The following is a 17933-nucleotide window of genomic DNA, read 5'->3' as shown; positions in this document are numbered from 1 at the left end:
GCTTTTGCAAGGAGAAGATGAACACTCTCTTACCTTTCTTTTTTTTAATTAATTTTATTTTATCATTTACCATATTAAAAATGTATTTAATTAGACTTAGTGGAGTAACATCATTTCATGGCCGGCCACTACATGCATTAAGGGTAAATTGACATGCAAACCCAAGCTTTCTCACCTTATTGTTATTGGATCCTTACAAATTACCTATCATCTTTTCTCAATTTCTCAACTAAGTCCTTTCAAGAAAAATTTACATTCCTAAGACTAATTTAAAACATTTAATTTTTCATACATACACTATCACACATAAATATATGCAATTAAAATTAAAATAAATTTCTGTGACTAGGTTTTGTGGTCTCGAAACCACATTCCGACTAGGGTCTAATTAGGGTTGTCACAACTATTGTTATTTTTTTTAACTTGTCATTCTTTATTTCCCCCACCATTGCCCTTTTCATTGAGCTCAGAGGCTTCAGACATGTTTTTCCTCGGAACAAGCTCGAATAAGGACACCACTATGATCATTGCTTTGGAAAGTTCATTGACTTCTTGGTGTTGCAACTCTTTCTTTTCCTAAGGCTTCAGCCGATCTATGAAGGAGAAAAAAACCTCATTCTCACCCAAATCGAAAATCTGGAGCATGAGTTCACTAAACTACCATACATACTCCCTAACTGTACCTTGTTGCTTAAGTTGACACAACTTAACTCAAGCTTCATCCTCAGCATACTCTGGGTAAAATTGCCCATTGAATTCATTATGGAACTCCTCTCAACTCCCAATAACAATACCACCTGGTCTCTCATCTACGAACCTACGATGCCGCCATAACAAAATAACATCAGTAAAATACATGACAATAGTATTTACCTTAGTAGCATCATCCATGATGCCTTTGGCACAAAAGTATTGCTTCATTCTCCACAAGAAGCTATTCACATCCTTTTGTGAACCTCATCCTATTGAACTCTTTCGGCTTTGAAACATTTACCTTAGGTCTGGGTGCCCCAACCAACACCCCATTACCCAAAATAGCTTTGCAGATATTGTGCTCTTCCTTGAGCCCCTCAATATGTTCCTTCAAGGCCGATACTATAGCCTCGAAAGTATCATCATTCTCAATCAACTCACCCACAGCGGTATTGAAGACACCTTACATCACATCCATATTATCACTGAGGGCCCTTGCTATTTGATCCTTGACTTGGTCTTGCCTCGATTCTAACTCTGTGGCTCGCCCATCAACTTCTTCAAATGTCTTATTCACATCACCCATGGAGCTCTCAAGTTTAGCCATCCTGCCATTTAAAGCTGACAACATATCCCTCGAGTTGTTAGCTTTTTTACCCCTCTTAAGGGTCTCTATTGGCTCAACTTGCTTGTCTACTCTTTTTGACATCTCAACTAGCACCTTCGTACATTGGCTCTAATACGCGCGACATTAAATGATTTTTTTACTTCAAATATGCCTAAGTCAGTCTAACTCTCGAAAAGTGAGAATTCTCCCGAAAATTCTCTAAGCCACTAAAAAATATAGCGGAAATGAACTTGAAACGAAAGAGCAACGAGAGAATTGAAAAAGCTACAAGAAAGTAATGCACACTAAGTGTTTGAATAAATGCTCTCAAATATATTTTTTAACTATCAATGGGATGATTACAAATGAATGGGAATGATGGCTCTATTTATAGTTGAACTCCTCCAGATCCAACGGTACAAATTGAATTACATCGGCCATTAAGATTAATGCTTATTTACAATATGAGAGTCTTAATGAATTTAAACTCTATGCGTTTTTATCTATTAGGATTTACATTAATTATCCTAGTAAATTTAGTTTTACTGTAGTGTTTTATTGGGCCACCAAGGCTTCAAGTAGATGAGTTTTTTCATGGGTTCCACGAGTCGGGCCAGTTCAAGCTGGTCAAATGAGCCCATTTAATAAGTTGGGACATTCCATATGCAATGGTCACGGGCTTTAATCTGCGTCTGTGACAACTACGTGTGCATGACTCGTATGTTTTGATATATTGAAAGCCTGAGTTAAAAATAACTAAAAAGTTGAAAGCTAGAATGTTGAGTATACAGATTTTAAATGACATAACTTCATTTATAATAGTGAACTTCATAACCCGACAAAAGGAGAAATGAAATCTTCTCATTAGCATTATATGATAGATGAAAAAGTAATGTGACCATGGGTTATTTGTCTAGAACATATAATTTAATTACTATTTGTTAGCAATTGACTTTTTCTTAAAGTAAGATGTAATTATTACCATGAGATAAAAATAGGATCATATTAGTGAGCAAATTTATTCCTAAAAAATTAAGGATATCTTATGGGGGTAAAACACTGTGACAAGGTCATTGGACAAACATTTATTAAGTTACTTTTTTAATGATATATAATAAAGGAGAGTGAAACCATGGTACTTTAGTAGAATGGTTCCATGATTAAACAATGTTGTAATCAATAGACGAATAATCGAAACTTAATTATAAATTATTTGAGCCTAATTATATATGTTCAATCGGTCTTTCCACTAGCTCAATATAACTCAAAATGGATTGCATGTAAAATCAATAATATGAAATGAATGAAAACAATAAATAAGAGAAAAGATTGCATGCATCATTATATACAAAGACTGTGTTTTCTTGCTAAGTACAAAAGATGACTTAAAGATTAAAATAATTCATTCAAATAATTATTTAATTTATTGTAATTAAATAATTGAAGGTTCAAGTGATAATTAAATTAATTAGTCATCATAGTTTTATTGAATAGGGCAATTAAATATATTTCTTCATAGATTATGATACGTTAAAGTTGTCATGACTTTAACGAAATTAGAATTCGATTGAAAAATAATTTAATTGGGTAAATTAATTCATTAATATTTTAAAAATAGAAAATATAGTTATTAGATTAGATAAATTATAAGTGTTGGTTTAAAGTCAAAATAATACATATAATTGTGTTCAATATATGAGACGAGCCCAATGACCTACCTCATATGAGAGGGGCGGCAAGCCCTAGTACACTAGAGGACATGTCGCCCTAGTACCTTTTGCCTATAAATAAGAACCATGAGATGGCCTAAAAATACATAAGACACAATCAATTTAGTGTCATTATTCTATCAAAAAATAGTGGTAATTTACTTACGAATAATTTATATTTTTGTTAAGCTTAAATTTTTTCGATTACCATAGAAAAAATTAACTTTTTATTGAAACTTAATAAAAGTTTTTCATTTTTGCATTAAACCAAAATTTCCAATAATTGATATTAAACCAAGTTATGTTGTGTTTATAGTATAACGAGATACATAATTTATTTATCTCTCTCATTGTTTGATTAAATAAAATAAGAAGTGATATTCTTAAATTATATGCATGTTTTGAATTGTTATGTATGTGACTGAATTTATGATTTTTATTTTATATTTATTATAAAGTAATTTTGTCAAAAGTTTTGATTTTTATAACTTAAACTTTTTGCGAAACCCAAAAAAGCGAGGTGACCAACAACCTAACCAACCAAATTTAGACTAGATAAAAAAAACATGGCTGGCCAATGGTTCACTGATGACGGCAATGGTAAACATTGATGGAGAAATTTGTTGAATTTTTTATATATTTATGATCAAATTGATAAAATGTATAAACATTAGAAGGTTAAATTTGTTAGTCGGCCAATAAAAAAGTTTTTACGTCAACTTTCCATCACTCAACTAACTAAAATTAATTGAGGAATGACTAAAATATTTAATTTTAAAAAATTTAGCAAAAATAAAACTATAAAATTAAAAATTGCGTGAATAAAATAAAACAAAGTGAATAATTTAATAACCACTTTTGCACTTTACTCCAAAAACAAGTGATATTGCTATTTTAAAATTGTTAGAATTAAATTACTTTGAATTTGGAGGGACAAATTTGCTCAATATATAAATTGAGAGGTATCGAAGAGGTGGTTTACCTTTTCCATTGTATCAAAGAAAAAAACATTGTGGGTTGGGGTTTTGGCCATTTGAAGCAAGGATTATAAGCTGCTGCTTGCTCAGAGTCTGAACTCTAAAACCAAAAACTTCCATTTGCTCAATGGCCTCCATTGCTTCATCATCATCTTCTTCTTCTTCTTTTACCTTCACCGCTTCCTCCCCATTTCTCTCTCGTCCCAAACTTGGTACCCATCCCTTCTCTCCTGCTCTCTTGTCAATCCCTCGTTTGACCCCAAGAAAAACACCCAACTTATCCCTATCTCTCACCACTGCGGCAGCGACCTCCAAGTCCGGCGGCGAAAATACGGTCCCCTCGAAAAACCCAAAAGAGACCAAGAAAGAAGTAGTTGAAGAAGAGGAAGTGGAGGTGGAGGAGGAAGTGCCCTGGATTCAAGAGAAGGCATTGGACCTTGTTGAGTTCACTGGTTCTGTTACTCAAGCCATCCCTGGACCCAGAGTTGGCACAAGCTCTTTGCCTTGGATTCTTGCTGTTCCTTTGGCTTATGCTGGTATCACTTTTGTCATTGCTTTTGTCAAAACTGTTAAGAAATTCACTTCTCCCAGGCACCAAAGAAAGAAATTGGTTAGTTAGACTTAAACCACGGTTTCTTTTCCTTTTTAATCTTAAATTGATTGCTTTCCAAGTTATTAATCTGGGTTTTTGATGTGGATTTTGAAATTGGAATTGAATTTGCATACTTCTTCAATTGTTTTTACACTAATAGGGAATGAATTTTTAGGTTAATAAAAATGCAATGCTTTGCAAATCCATCGATGAGTTGTTTCAGCAAGGAAGTGATGCAGTAGATAATTCAGCATTGAAGGGATTAGTGCAAAAGGTGAGACCCATTACCCTTCAACCTATATATATAAGTTGCTCGGACTTTCTATTTTTCTTGAACTACTCGTGTCCGTTTGACCAATATCTTGATATGGGTGACTCTTCAAATAAATACATGAAAATCTTGGAAATAGTCGAACATATTAGCGTCAGACACTCACTCTCGTGTCCGCATAGGCATTATCTGTTCCTATATTCCTACTGAAATTTCTGTATTGTCTTGCTTGTACTGCTTAATTGAGTCCTGCTGATTTCAACTCTTCATAGACCCTCCTCGTATTAGTATATAGATTCATGTTGAAAAGGGGAAGATAAACTCATCTTCAATTTAGTCTTGCTTTTAGTGCTTAATTGAGTCCTACAGATTTCAACTCTCCAAACATTTAATTGGCAAAGAATCATTACATTAGAACTTTGTTATTTAGCTTGTTCTATTTATTTATTTATACATGCACGCACATGCGGACAATTTTTTTATTTTTTTATTTCAATGCATAATATGCATGTTATTTGAGTTTTAATATCAATTGCTAATCCATATCCAGACAGGTTTTAGTGTGGAGGAGATTCTGCGCAAGTATATTAGGTATTCGTTGAATGAGAAACCATGGAGTGCAGATTTGATTTCCGGCTTGATCCAGCTCAGAAAAGCTTCAATGCTTGATGATTCTCAGATTGCTGAAATTTTAAATGATATCTCAAGAAGGATTGTGCGCGAAAAAGGCAACTTTTAGTACTGCAGCTTTCCTTGTCGTGTGATATATAATATATTAATGCTCTAGTGATATTTGATAATATATTGATATTTGCTACGGTTTCCCCCTTCTTTTTTTTTTTTTTTGTGTCTGATAACCTTTAATGATTTACAGCATAGGTGATTGTGGTAGTTATTTCGAAAAATTGTTTTTAAAATTGCTGATATGGTATTCCTCGTTGCAATGAAGTCATCCAACACATATACTCCTGGAATTGTTGGTGGTGATATGAATTTGTTTTATCATAAAGGTGTTACTGATTTAATGGAGTGTTGGTTTAGGATTCAAAGTTGCTTTTGATACCTTTTTTTTATCTGCCATTCTGCGAGCTTCTATGTGATTTATCTCCCTGGAAGTGTTTTGTATCCGACACTGATAATCGTTCTTTACTGTTCAGGCCCAGTTGTCATGGACATGTCAGGGTTTACAGAAAAGGGATTTAAGAGGAAACTTGCCGTGCAGGGCCTTTTTGGGAAGGTTTTATATCTATCTGAGGTGTGTTGTTGAATGGATAGCTTTATATCCTCTTTACTAGTGCCATCTTCTCTCTGGATTTTGTGTGCTTTATATCATCAGTTATTTGTGTCTTTGATAATATTTTATTTGTTTTGCAATTGATAATAGCCACTTCAGTCCTTTTAAAAACATTTTGATGAATTTTTTTGTAGTTTTGCAGGCTTATAGACAATAGGTTTTATATCTATCTGACACTTTTGGACTCTTTAAATGTATAAAAAAAGATAGAAGAAAAACCGAATATGCCTGTGTAGGATACATACCTGTATTCGATAGTCCCACCCGAGTTTGAGTAACTTAGGTCTCTCAAATGTTTTGGGTTAAGTATGAGTTGATTTATATATCAAGAAGTCTAATAAATGGATGGTTGTCTTAAAATCGACTATTATTAAGAACCAAACCATGAATCTTGAATGCAATAAGGAGAATGAAAAACGATCATCTTGCAGCAAACAAGCATGTGTCATTTTCATTGTCAGCTACTCTGGTTTTCTACATTCAGGGTAACTATTTAAATTGATTTTTTTTGGTCGAAACTTTTGTGCAGTTGCCGGAGTTCTGCTCAAGGGATAGCTCCTTGATTGTGAAGGAAATATTCGGGGTTACAGAGTAATACTCTCTATTCAACTTCTGTCTACACTTTAGCTCTCACAAAAATTATACGTGGGTGACAGAAAATACTAGCAGATGATGTGTTTCATATTGTTTTGCAACTCAAAAGGAAAAAGAAGACTTATACCGTATGCCCTGTACGAAATAATTAATCGGTCTCACCCTCTATTTCAGTGAGGACGCGGACAAGCTCCGGCTACACACTTTCTCCGAAGCTGGGGATATGAATTCGCTTGAGAAGATGGTTGATGGTTCCAATTCAGAAGATTCCCATGAAGATTCAGCTGATGCTGTTTGATTCCATAATAATGAATTAATAATCACCAGAAGATTTTGAGGAATACCCAGGGTTTGATATCCACCCAGAAACTTACACCCTCAATAAATGTTAATGAGCAATGGTTTTTTCTGGGATTATTTGAAGTTCAAAATTTTGATGAGTTGGTCCCTTATATGGTAAAGCTCAATTTGTACACTGTTCAGTTATTGTGTAATTGTTGTGATAGTTTTGTATGTTGAAATTAGAATTTGAGATTTATTAAACGTAGAGTTATAAAAAATATTATAATTTTCTTTTTAGAGAAACCTTCGAATTGTTCTTCTGGAGTTGATCAACCATTCAGCAGGATGGTATTATTTTAGGTCAAGTTGAGGTTTTGTTTTGACTTTCACGAGAGTTTTGAGTGCTTAAGGCGGGGTTAAGAGAGCGGGGACATTTACAGCCACCCTATCAATGGGACAAGGCAGCATAGATGCCATTGATGCTATTTAAGGGTTTGGATTCAAACCCTGCCAATGACAAATGATTACCATTTCGTTGGTGGGCAATCAGACACTACGCATGGTCTTTCTAGATGATGCGATTATGTTTTGTGAATTCAAGCCCCAAGTAACTCTTCAAGCACTCGAGCAGTTGAGCTCTCGACGAAACTGGAACTATCGAACCTTTGAGAGATCTATCACTTCCGGACAAAAAATACTTCAAAAATTGACTCGATAATAGCTAAATCAAAGTTTTTTATGGTGTAATTGGAGTAAGTGCATTTGTTTTTGTTATTAAGTTTTAGATATTTCAGTTACAACTATCCAACTACCAAACTTTAACAGAACCGAACCCACGCAAGCAAAACAAAACAAGTTGGCTTATGTTTTAGCGTAGGGCGGACAAAACAAAGCAAGCCCCTGAATTGAATCCTCTTTATGTATACAGTGTTTCATACTTATTTAACATCCGCTTAGCTTCCCAACATTTTCAATTTCCCATATTGTTGTTGAAAATCTGAAAATAAAAAAAATGTCGGTATCAATGTCAAAACCTTCAATCTCAGCTTCAATCCCCATTCCAAGAGCTCGTAAACCCTCCTCATTTTCACAACTCAAAATCCGATGCGAATCTTTAGATTCAGCGTCGAATATTGATGTCAAAAGACCGCAATCCTCATCGTTATCGGCAGCTAGGAAGCTGATGGATTCGGATACCAAAAACGGGTCATACCCGGGTGGTATGGGTCCTTTTACGGGCAGAGACCCTAACGTGAAGAAGCCGGAGTGGCTGAGGCAGAAGGCTCCGCAAGGGCAGAGGTTTGACGAGGTTAAACAATCTCTCTCGCGTTTGAAACTCAATACTGTTTGTGAGGAAGCTCAGTGCCCCAACATTGGAGAGGTAATTTTCCCTTTTTTTATACTTTTGCGATTGATTAGGAAGTATTTTTAAGCTGACATTTGAGAGCTAATTTATAACACCATTAGTTGCTGCCAATGGTAGACGTGAAAATTTTTCTATCGTATTCGATCATACTCAAAATCCAATTAATTATGATGTGGAATTACTACATTATAAAAGACCAAATTAAAGTATTAACATAGTTGATGGACTGAAACCATAATTAGACCCCTGTTTTTAACTGTTAAAAGTAATCAATTTTACTGGACAGTGTTGGAATGGAGGTGGGGATGGCATTGCGACTGCAACGATAATGGTGCTTGGGGACACTTGCACCCGAGGTTGTCGGTTTTGTGCGGTTAAAACCAGTAGGAACCCGCCACCGCCTGACCCCATGGAGCCTGAAAATACAGCTCAGGCCATTGCCAGTTGGGGGTAAGCTTTAAAAAAAGTTTTTTTTTTGCTTTCTTTTATTACTTGCCTTGTTTAGCTTCTATTGTTTAACAATGATTATGCTTGATATTCATATTTCATGCCACACATTGATACACCTATTCATTGTTTATCAATGGCGACAAACATCCGTTGGCCGCTGCATTTCCTAGGCCTACATCCTGTAGGCCACTGATTATTCATATCTGAATAGTTATATTATAATTTATGATTCTGTGCTGTTGTATCTGCAGTGTGGATTATATTGTTTTGACTAGCGTGGATCGTGATGACTTACCTGATGGTGGGAGTGGACATTTTGCTAAGACTGTCCAAGCTATGAAGGTTGTATATCTAACTCACTGTAGCTTTCAGCTGCTTTTGCTCTTTGTTTTTTATTGTGTATTTTCGAGGAAGAGATTGGAATGTAAATGCTGGATTTTATATGATTACGTGCAGAACCTCAAGCCAGACATCATGGTTGAATGTTTAACTTCTGATTTTCGAGGTGATTTGAAAGCTGTGGACACTCTGGTACACTCAGGATTAGATGTCTTTGCTCATAACATTGAAACAGTGAAACGGCTCCAAAGAATTGTCAGGGATCCACGGGCCGGGTAAGTACATTCGTTCAATAATTTATCGAGGATAAAAAACTGGTATGCTTGTACGAGCTAGTTAAGAGTTTACTTTGTTTAACATTGCAGGTATGAGCAGAGTTTGTCAGTTCTAAGACATGCAAAGGTGAGCAAAGAAGGAATGATAACAAAGTCTTCAATAATGCTTGGCCTTGGTGAAACTGATGATGAGTTAAAGGAAGCCCTAGCTGATCTGAGGGCTATAGATGTTGACATTCTTACACTTGGGCAATATCTACAGGTATGTTTTTATATGCAAAGATATCTAGTTTAGGTGCCTGAGTATCGGGACTTTGGCTGTGTTAGTTTGAATCCTGCCCGTGACAAACCATTAGTCTAGCAATGTTTTCCCATGATTAGTTGATAGTGATTTTTATGTTGGGTGAAAGATTGTTCATGATTAGTGTGTTGTTCTCGAGTTAATTGATGTTCCTCTCGTAGCTCAAGTTGTCCTTTTCATGGTTTCATTAACGTCGTTGTCATGTTGAAACGCATGTTTAATTTTACCACTTCTCTTGCATTGACTATCCTGCCTTGGTCAATGTTTGTAATAGTTCAAGTTATTACTTCACGAGCTATCAATATCAGCATTATAATTGATGTGGATTGGGGAAGACAACAGCTACAATTAAAAAGAATTATGGCTGAACAAATGAAAAGTAAAGAAGATGGAATTCTAGAAAACTTAAGTTATAGAAAACCCCTAGTTTTTCTATTAATTCAAACGAAATAATCATAATAATTAATTATGGCTGTAAAGCCTACAACTTATTTATATAGGATTTCTTTCTTGCAAGTAAGGTTTCTAGGCTTTCTTGCAAATAAAGTTTTATTCCTAACCCTAGCTTTAAACCCTAAATATACTTAATAACCCCAGCCGTCTATAATATATCTCATAGTTAAAATAAATATTATAAGATAAAACTGACATAATAAAATATTATAATAAAAATAAAACTCCTGCATCATTCTCCTCGGCTTGGAAAATCGACTCTGGTAAGAAAAAACTTCCACCACTTCTGCATAATTTTCTCGATCAGCTCTTTTCAGTCTCTCCTTCATGCGGTAGTCCCGGATCGTATCAACAGTTTGAAAGCTTCTCCACGGGTAATAACTAAGGCATGATTCTGGTTTTTATGTTTTCCTTCTCCTAACTTTGTATGCCCATGCAACTTCATTCCATAGGTTTCCTGGTCAAGGTTATCAGCGGCTTTAATCATTACAGAATAGTAAACTATCTGATCTCTTCCAAATTCTTGAAGTGCAAGAATGAAAATTTCAGGTGCCTTTTCTCCTGGCATTCTGACAAGACTATAAACATCTTCTATGCTCGAACCTTGATCACCAACCTTCTGAATTTCAGTGCAAACAGCCTTGACCAACTCAAGATTAAAGTGACTGCCTTGTCCTTCATCAGAAGGGTGTGACAATGGGTGCTTGTAACTAGCCATAACTTCCTGAGGTGACTCACCAGACTTCAATGATATGCTAACATTCTTTCTAAAATCAAGCATTTCCTTCATCTGATCCAAATTAGTTAAACTTTCACCATTCAAAGCTCAGGATTGTATGTCTCCTCATCTTTGAACAATTCTAAAGCATTGGATGTGGGGAATCTTGTGCTATATACGGATACCATGATACTAAGAAAGTCCCTTTTCTTGTCGTGAAACAAATTCACCTTGCGCGATGGATTTTAGTTTCTCATCCCTATCCACATCATAGAGTTCAGTATCCTCAGATCTACGTTTCAATCTTCTCAACTTTGTAGCTTCACTCACACCTTCATCTGGTAAGCATGGAAAAACAAGAAGTGCACCAGAGCAAACCAGTGAAAATACATGGAAAATATCACTACATTGCAAGTCTGCAGTCAGATTACTTCCCCCTTCCATGAGAATTTTTCCTTCATGAATCCAAGCAGAAAAATTAACTGCTCTTTTTCTTGCATTGCAAGGAATTGGGGACTTGGACATATTGTGAAAAAAATGTTGAGAAAGTACAAATAGTTGACCACAAGTGCTGCCAGTCACGATTTCTTGGGATTCTTTTGTAAAGGAGGTAGTGTGAGAGAGGACGGATGATTTATCAGATGATGCACTAAGAGCTCATGATATGAATGCAATGATGAGAGAAAAAAGAGGCCTATGTATAGTCTGATGTTTTAAGGAGTCATTGCCCCGTTGTTTTCCGACACCATTTAAATTTGACCTTCCATGTCCAGATGCCTTGCTTTCAACACAAGTCACACATGATCTCTTGGGCATTCCATGTCTATGTGTTACGTTCAACACTAGTTACACTTGATCTCTCGAAATATGATCCATTACTTTCGGCAAGATGATTAGCTTGGCTCAATATTTTTACATTGAAGAAATCTCCAGACTCATCAAAACAAATTCCATCAGAATGTTGATTCTGTATTACTAACAGCTGTGCATCAGATGCATTTTTACTAATAGCTACATACTCCTTGTAAAGGGCATTTCCTTGACACGGTTGGAATCAATTGATTGAAGCGCCTTCTTTAGCTGATTAGGTTGTGTAATAGGTCTAACAGAAACAGAAGCCAAAAAAGAGAATGAAAATAGTGCTTCAGCAGCTGTAGCAACTTTAGCAATAGCATCTGGCTGCTATCATCTCTTGCAATCCCTCTTGAGGCTGAATATAATCACCCCCGATTACAGATAACTTAGGGAAGCTAGCTACAAAGTCATCCAGCTTCCTGTACCATTTCTTATGATCAAGCCAGTGTAATGGTGGAAGTACTTTCCCAAAACTAATTGGGGCTGTTGAGCTGATTTGAATTCTGCCACCAGTTGGAATTGTGCGAACTATGCATGCCAACAATGGCCTTTCATCAAGCAAAACAGTCCCTGAAGTCTTAGCCGATATCAAGATATTAGTCTGCCCAATTGAAACTGACTTTTCGCCTGAAATAGCATTAGCACCATTGCTGATTGTTGTTCCACTGAAATTATTGGATTGCTCATGTTCTGAATAGTTACTTCTGCATTTAATGTCTCTGTTACATCAGTTGCATGCTGTTTTGCAATGTCTAGTTGTCTACCCACGGCACTCATTATCCGCATAGATGCGCTTGATGTTTTTAACAACTCATAAAGGCCATCTCATGTCTTAAAAGTTGTCTCAGAGAAAAAACGAACTAGACCAAAATCTTCAAATGGATAATTGTTGTCCGGATGCCAAGGAAAACAATCACTTGAAATTATCAACAAAAAGTCCTCGTTCGTTTCATCCACTAGCAATGGACTTTCTTTCGAAATCACTGGAGCTCGATTTCAGCAACAATTTTCATATTGATTGTACGTATTTTTTTCTTCAAAAGATTGCTATCCCCCTCACACTATGACTTGCTTTCAAACTTTCCCACTTTTTCTTGAGTTCAGCATTGAATTCTCTCTCAACGGAATCTGTTTCAATTGTAGAAACTGAATCAGATCTTTTTACTCCAAAATCATCAAATGTTGTGTCCTTTGACATGTCTATGAGATTTCCAATTCCCCTCCAATCCTCCCCTTCTTTTAATGTTGTGGCTGTCATTGTATGAACAACCAAAGATTTTCCATTGATTGGATATATCTCAATTTCTTCACTTTCTTTAGGATATACATCATAGATCAGTTCTAACATATCATAATCTTTCTCTTCTACATGCATCTTGCAAAGAGAATAATCAACTTCGACATTGATTCTGCTCTCGTTTAATTGAGGGGCATGTATCAACCGCTCCTTTAATCCACCTCGTACCACTAGCTTTGCAGGTCCAGCATCATGAAAGACGTTTTCTTCATCACCAAAATTATATATATCAGCGAGACTACCTTCTGGTATGTCAAACTGGTTGTGGGCACCTTTCAGAATCTCCATCAGGGTTCCCTTTTGTTCCTGTTGCAGCCAAGCATAAACTGCATGTGACAATTCTTCAATCACACGTTGTAGTGCAGCCAATTCTGTTTCTTGACACTGATTTTGTCTTCCTTGACCACTAATGCGTCCAACCATGGCTTAGTAGCAAACCGTAATATAAACCTTAAGATCTAATTAGGCTCTGATACCAAATTGATGTGGATTGGGGAAGAAAACAGCAACAATTAAAAAGAATTAGTGCTGAACAAATGAATAGGAAAGATGGAACTCTAGAAAACTTAGGTTATAGAAAACCCCTATTTTTTCTATTAATTCAAAGTAAATAATCTGAATAATAATTATGGCTGTAAAGCCTACAACTTATTTATATCGGATTTCTTTCTTGCAAGTAAAGTTTCTAGGCTTTCTTTCAAATAAAGTTTTATTCCTAACCCTAGCTTTAAACTCTAAATATACTTAGTAATCCTAACCGTCTGTGATATATCTCATACTTAAAAATAAATATTATAAGCATCATAATCACCTACTCCTTGCAACTCATCTGGGAATGGAAGTATTAACTGTAAATGCACTCATATTTCTGCAGCCTACACCGCTACATTTGACCGTCAAAGAATATGTTACGCCCGAAAAGTTTGCTTTCTGGAAGGAATACGGGGAATCGATTGGATTTCGTTATGTAGCTAGTGGTCCCTTGGTAAGCTCTTTGCAATTCATTGCTTTGGATTGTACTAGTTTTTCATGGATTTCAATCACCCCATTGAATGAACATAAAAAGCGGACTTTTACGCACCAGAATGAAGTAGCCAGAGAGAAACTCCCTGTTCTAATTAAATCAGTTTGAGTTTCTCCTAAATTGGCTACATAATCGAAATTTCACTACCAGCCTACCATTCATCACTTCACGAGTAGAGACACTGTTTCTCTTTCACTCATTCGTACCCTTTTTTGTTATATTAACTTCTGCTAAAGCACTTATACATATTTGGACATGAACTTCCTTGTTGCAGGTTCGATCATCGTATAGGGCAGGGGAGCTCTTTGTTAAGTCCATGGTGAAAGAAAGGACTAACAACACTACAGCTTCAACCAATTGACGTTTCGGCCTTGATTCTGAACTTCCAAGTTGTGGCCATATATTTTCATTTTTGTACGAGGATTTTTTTTTTTCATTTAACACTGTATTTTTAAGATTAAATTGAATGTTGCAGCTGCTAAAATCTTAAAGTGAAAAAACTTGTATGGGATCCAAAATGAAAAAAGGAGCAAACAAGAGATTATTATTGGTTAGAGTTAGGGACTTGATTAAGAAAACACCCAAGTAAAATTGTTTAAATGTGCATAAAATAACCCTATATAAATATTGTTCAAGTTCCAAGAACAGTTATGCTAAGATAATTCTTACAGTAGATTACTTGCCTGCAGTATGATGATGATGGATGCAGTAAGCCATGATCCCAATGCACTATCTTATTGCTTAAAAACTATGAACTCTGGATTCTCTCTACTTGATTTCCAGCGTGGCCAATCAACAACTCAGAAACATCTAGTGTTCTCTCAATTAATCTTGCAATGAATGACTAACACTTGTAAAATAGACTTGTTGCTTCAATAACAGGTAAATTAGTCTCATCTTAACGAATAGTAGGTTTGAAAGATTACGTTACTGATATATTTTGAGTATCTTTACCGGTTCAGGCACTATCGCCTAACTCAACCCCTGTTCCCATGGCTAAATCTTTGATACAGATTCACCACGGTCGCAAGTAGTGACTAAACTAATAGCTTTGCTACCATGTTAAAAAACACAATCGAGTGTGTTTGGGGAACAAAAGAAAAGAAAATTAAAGTGAACTCACTTTGTGCTCTAACAATGTAATTAAGAATTACCTTGTAAGCTAAGGACATTTGTGAGACAAAGACTTTACACGTTGCGAGCTTATGACTTTTGTGGGGACCACATTCTTGGCATGGACAAAATTTTTGTCACTCATACGTCACATATCTCTTGTCTTAACATGACAATCCATACTTATGAGAAGTCAAATTTTAGATAGTATAAAACTAATACAAGATGACAAGTAATGTCTAGAGACTGAACAAAGGTATATCCCCTTATAAAGCTCACATGGACCAAGCTCACTTTCAGCCATCTTTCTTCTTCCTCTCGAATTCCATCACATACAAAAAAATGAAGCTTAACTTTTACAGATGACTAAAGAAGCTGAAAATTAACCAACAGTCTTGAAAACTAATTAACTGATAACCAACAGTCTTGAAGACTAATTAACTGATACGTGAAACAGACAAACTCATACAATAACCAAAGACTGATAAATCTTTACATTGACAATGGAGTATCGTCTCTCGTATGCAGGTTTACGTATGGCATAATAGATACTCAACATAGTTCCTATTGGCACTGTAATCCTTCACATGCTGGCTTCAACTAGTGATGACCGAACCATACGGATAAGGGGGTTACATAAACCTGAAACACAGAGTCCCCACATATATAGCAATGGAAACATATTTGTTATAATCACCCTTCATTAACTTTTGTCTAAACCTTGCAATCAATTTGGCTGTGTTCTTCCACATCCCAACATCTTTTTTTTTACTCAATGTTCCAAGAACAAATGCCAATTAATTCTTACAATAGACCACTGCCTGTCGTTTGATCATGGATGGCTTACACTGCTCCACTCAACTTTTTCTCAAATCAAGGCTGGTATTGATTTTCCCTTTATACAGTTGGACATTTACGGGTAGAAAAGGTGCATACATACATACCCACACAAATATATATACGATTAATAATTTGAACACAGTAAAAGCTGCGCATAAAGCATACTTATTTCCTCTCAGCGAAAATATTGTTCCCACTTTTTCCAAGAAAACAATGGGTCTATCTAGAAACAATGATTTTCTAGCAAAACTGTGTTCTTCTTGGTCTTAAACCACACCTTTTGACCAGCCAATTGGAATATCTCATGTGACCCTAAACATTTGAAATTTAGTTACGAAATAAATAATTAAGATTTAGAGTAAACTACTAAAATAATCACTTTTGTTTACCTTAATTTATATTTTTAATCATATATATTTGAAATGTTACGTTCTAATTACTTACGTTATCGCGTTGTAACATTTTAGTTACTGAACCATTAATTGTTGTTAACGGTATAACTGTAGGTTGTCGTGGCATGGTAAATAATCATTTCAAACAAAAATTTTAAAGTTAATTTATACAATCTGTCAAAATATTTTTTCGTTTTGAGCAATTTAATTTTTTTTTTTATGTTCTTTTAACTTTTCTTTATTTTTCATACTCTTCTGCTTCTCCCTCTGTTTTCCTCCTTCTTTATTTCTTTTAATGTAGTTTTCTATATTTTCTATTTGTTAAAACTAGTCCCTATACTTTTATTTTTTAAACAATTTAATTTTTCTAATGAGATGAACAAATGAAAACATAAAAAACTATGTTAAAAGAAATAAAGAAGGGAGGAAAATAGAGAGAGAAACATAAGAGAATGAAAAAAGGATATAAAAGAAAAAAATAAATTGCACGAAATGAGAAAATATAGGGACCAATTGTAGCGTTTAACCTAAAATTTTCGTTTGAAATAATGATTTAACATGACACGTCAACTTACGGTTACACCGTTAATAATAATTAACCACTCAATGACTAAAATATTATAACATGATGACATAAGTGACTAAAATGTAATATGAGACAAACAAAAATGAGTATTTTAGAAAATTTACCCTAAGATTTATTATAAAATTAAAAAAGGAGGAATAATTCTGCTGGTAGGTAATTGGTATATTCTTAATAATATTCCTCGTAGTTAAAAGAATTATAAGAAAAGAGAATATGAAGGTGGAAATGGAAAATTGTGATGAGCTAATAAAAGGCGTGAGGAGGCAAGTGCAAAAAAAAAAAAAAAGAGGGGTCCTTTTCCACTTAATACTACAAGAAAGCCATTTTTCACGTTTTTGCATTTTCAATGCTTCCAAAGGCTGATCCTTCTTGCTCGTTTCGCTCGTCCCAAACATTCAATCTTATTTAATAAAATTATTACCACATTTCTATTTTATTTTATTTAAAGTCCTTTAATTTTTTAATACACTTTTGAAAGTCCTTAACGTTTGCATGCTTTATTAAAATAGTCCTAATTGTATTTTTAAACTTAGCTATCAACTTTTGTTCTTTTTTTCAAACTATTTTTTAATAAATTTAATGAAAGTATCATTAAAAAGTTAATAGAAATAATATGAAGTTTCATATGTGGAATATTTTTAATGAGATATAATTTATTACTTAAATAACTCTACAGATAATTACATGTAAAAATAATAAAATAAATAAATAATACATGAAATTTAAAAAGCTTCTTAATTTAAAGAAAATAAACATAATTATTTAAAAATTTTAACGCAGAGAAAAACCTCTCAATAAATAAATGTAAAAAGATTGAAATATTAAAATTTATTCAATAAATTTGTTAAAAATGTAATTTGAAAAAAATCAAAGGTTAATAGTCAAATTTATTATTAAACTAATTT

The 17933-nt window shown here is 34.6% G+C and overlaps 2 protein-coding genes across 2 annotated transcripts; both read left to right on the top strand.

Moving 5' to 3' along the window:
• The first annotated feature begins 3930 nt into the window (after positions 1-3930).
• LOC108474576 (uncharacterized) lies at positions 3931-7322 on the top strand. The gene is made up of 6 exons (XM_017776545.2): positions 3931-4596; positions 4754-4852; positions 5400-5577; positions 6007-6104; positions 6673-6734; positions 6912-7322. Exons 1-6 carry the CDS (start codon positions 4114-4116, stop codon positions 7033-7035), a joined length of 1044 nt encoding a protein of 347 aa, XP_017632034.1. The 5' UTR covers positions 3931-4113; the 3' UTR covers positions 7036-7322.
• A 146-nt stretch (positions 7323-7468) lies between these two features.
• On the top strand, positions 7469-14742 carry LOC108474575 (lipoyl synthase 1, chloroplastic). Its single transcript, XM_017776544.2, has 7 exons — positions 7469-8400; positions 8672-8835; positions 9087-9177; positions 9292-9449; positions 9540-9711; positions 13948-14058; positions 14372-14742. The coding sequence occupies exons 1-7, from the start codon at positions 8032-8034 to the stop codon at positions 14456-14458; spliced, it is 1152 nt and encodes a 383-aa protein (XP_017632033.1). The 5' UTR covers positions 7469-8031; the 3' UTR covers positions 14459-14742.
• Positions 14743-17933: the final 3191 nt, after the last annotated feature.

The sequence above is a fragment of the Gossypium arboreum genome, chromosome 3 (assembly GCF_025698485.1).
Source record: "Gossypium arboreum isolate Shixiya-1 chromosome 3, ASM2569848v2, whole genome shotgun sequence".
Classification (NCBI taxonomy): Eukaryota; Viridiplantae; Streptophyta; class Magnoliopsida; order Malvales; family Malvaceae; genus Gossypium; species Gossypium arboreum.
Note: the sequence above shows the minus strand (reverse complement) of the source record. Positions and strands in the feature narration are given on the sequence as shown.

Coding starts and splice junctions, on each gene's coding strand:
- LOC108474576 (XM_017776545.2), top strand. CDS start 4,114: ATGGCCTCCATTGCTTCATCATCATCTTCTTCTTCTTCTTTTACCTTC. Junction 4,853..5,399: donor TGAAGGGATTAGTGCAAAAG/GTGAGACCCATT, acceptor ATCCATATCCAG/ACAGGTTTTAGTGTGGAGGA. Junction 5,578..6,006: donor AAGGATTGTGCGCGAAAAAG/GCAACTTTTAGT, acceptor TTTACTGTTCAG/GCCCAGTTGTCATGGACATG.
- LOC108474575 (XM_017776544.2), top strand. CDS start 8,032: ATGTCGGTATCAATGTCAAAACCTTCAATCTCAGCTTCAATCCCCATT. Junction 8,836..9,086: donor CAGGCCATTGCCAGTTGGGG/GTAAGCTTTAAA, acceptor TTGTATCTGCAG/TGTGGATTATATTGTTTTGA. Junction 9,450..9,539: donor GTCAGGGATCCACGGGCCGG/GTAAGTACATTC, acceptor TTAACATTGCAG/GTATGAGCAGAGTTTGTCAG.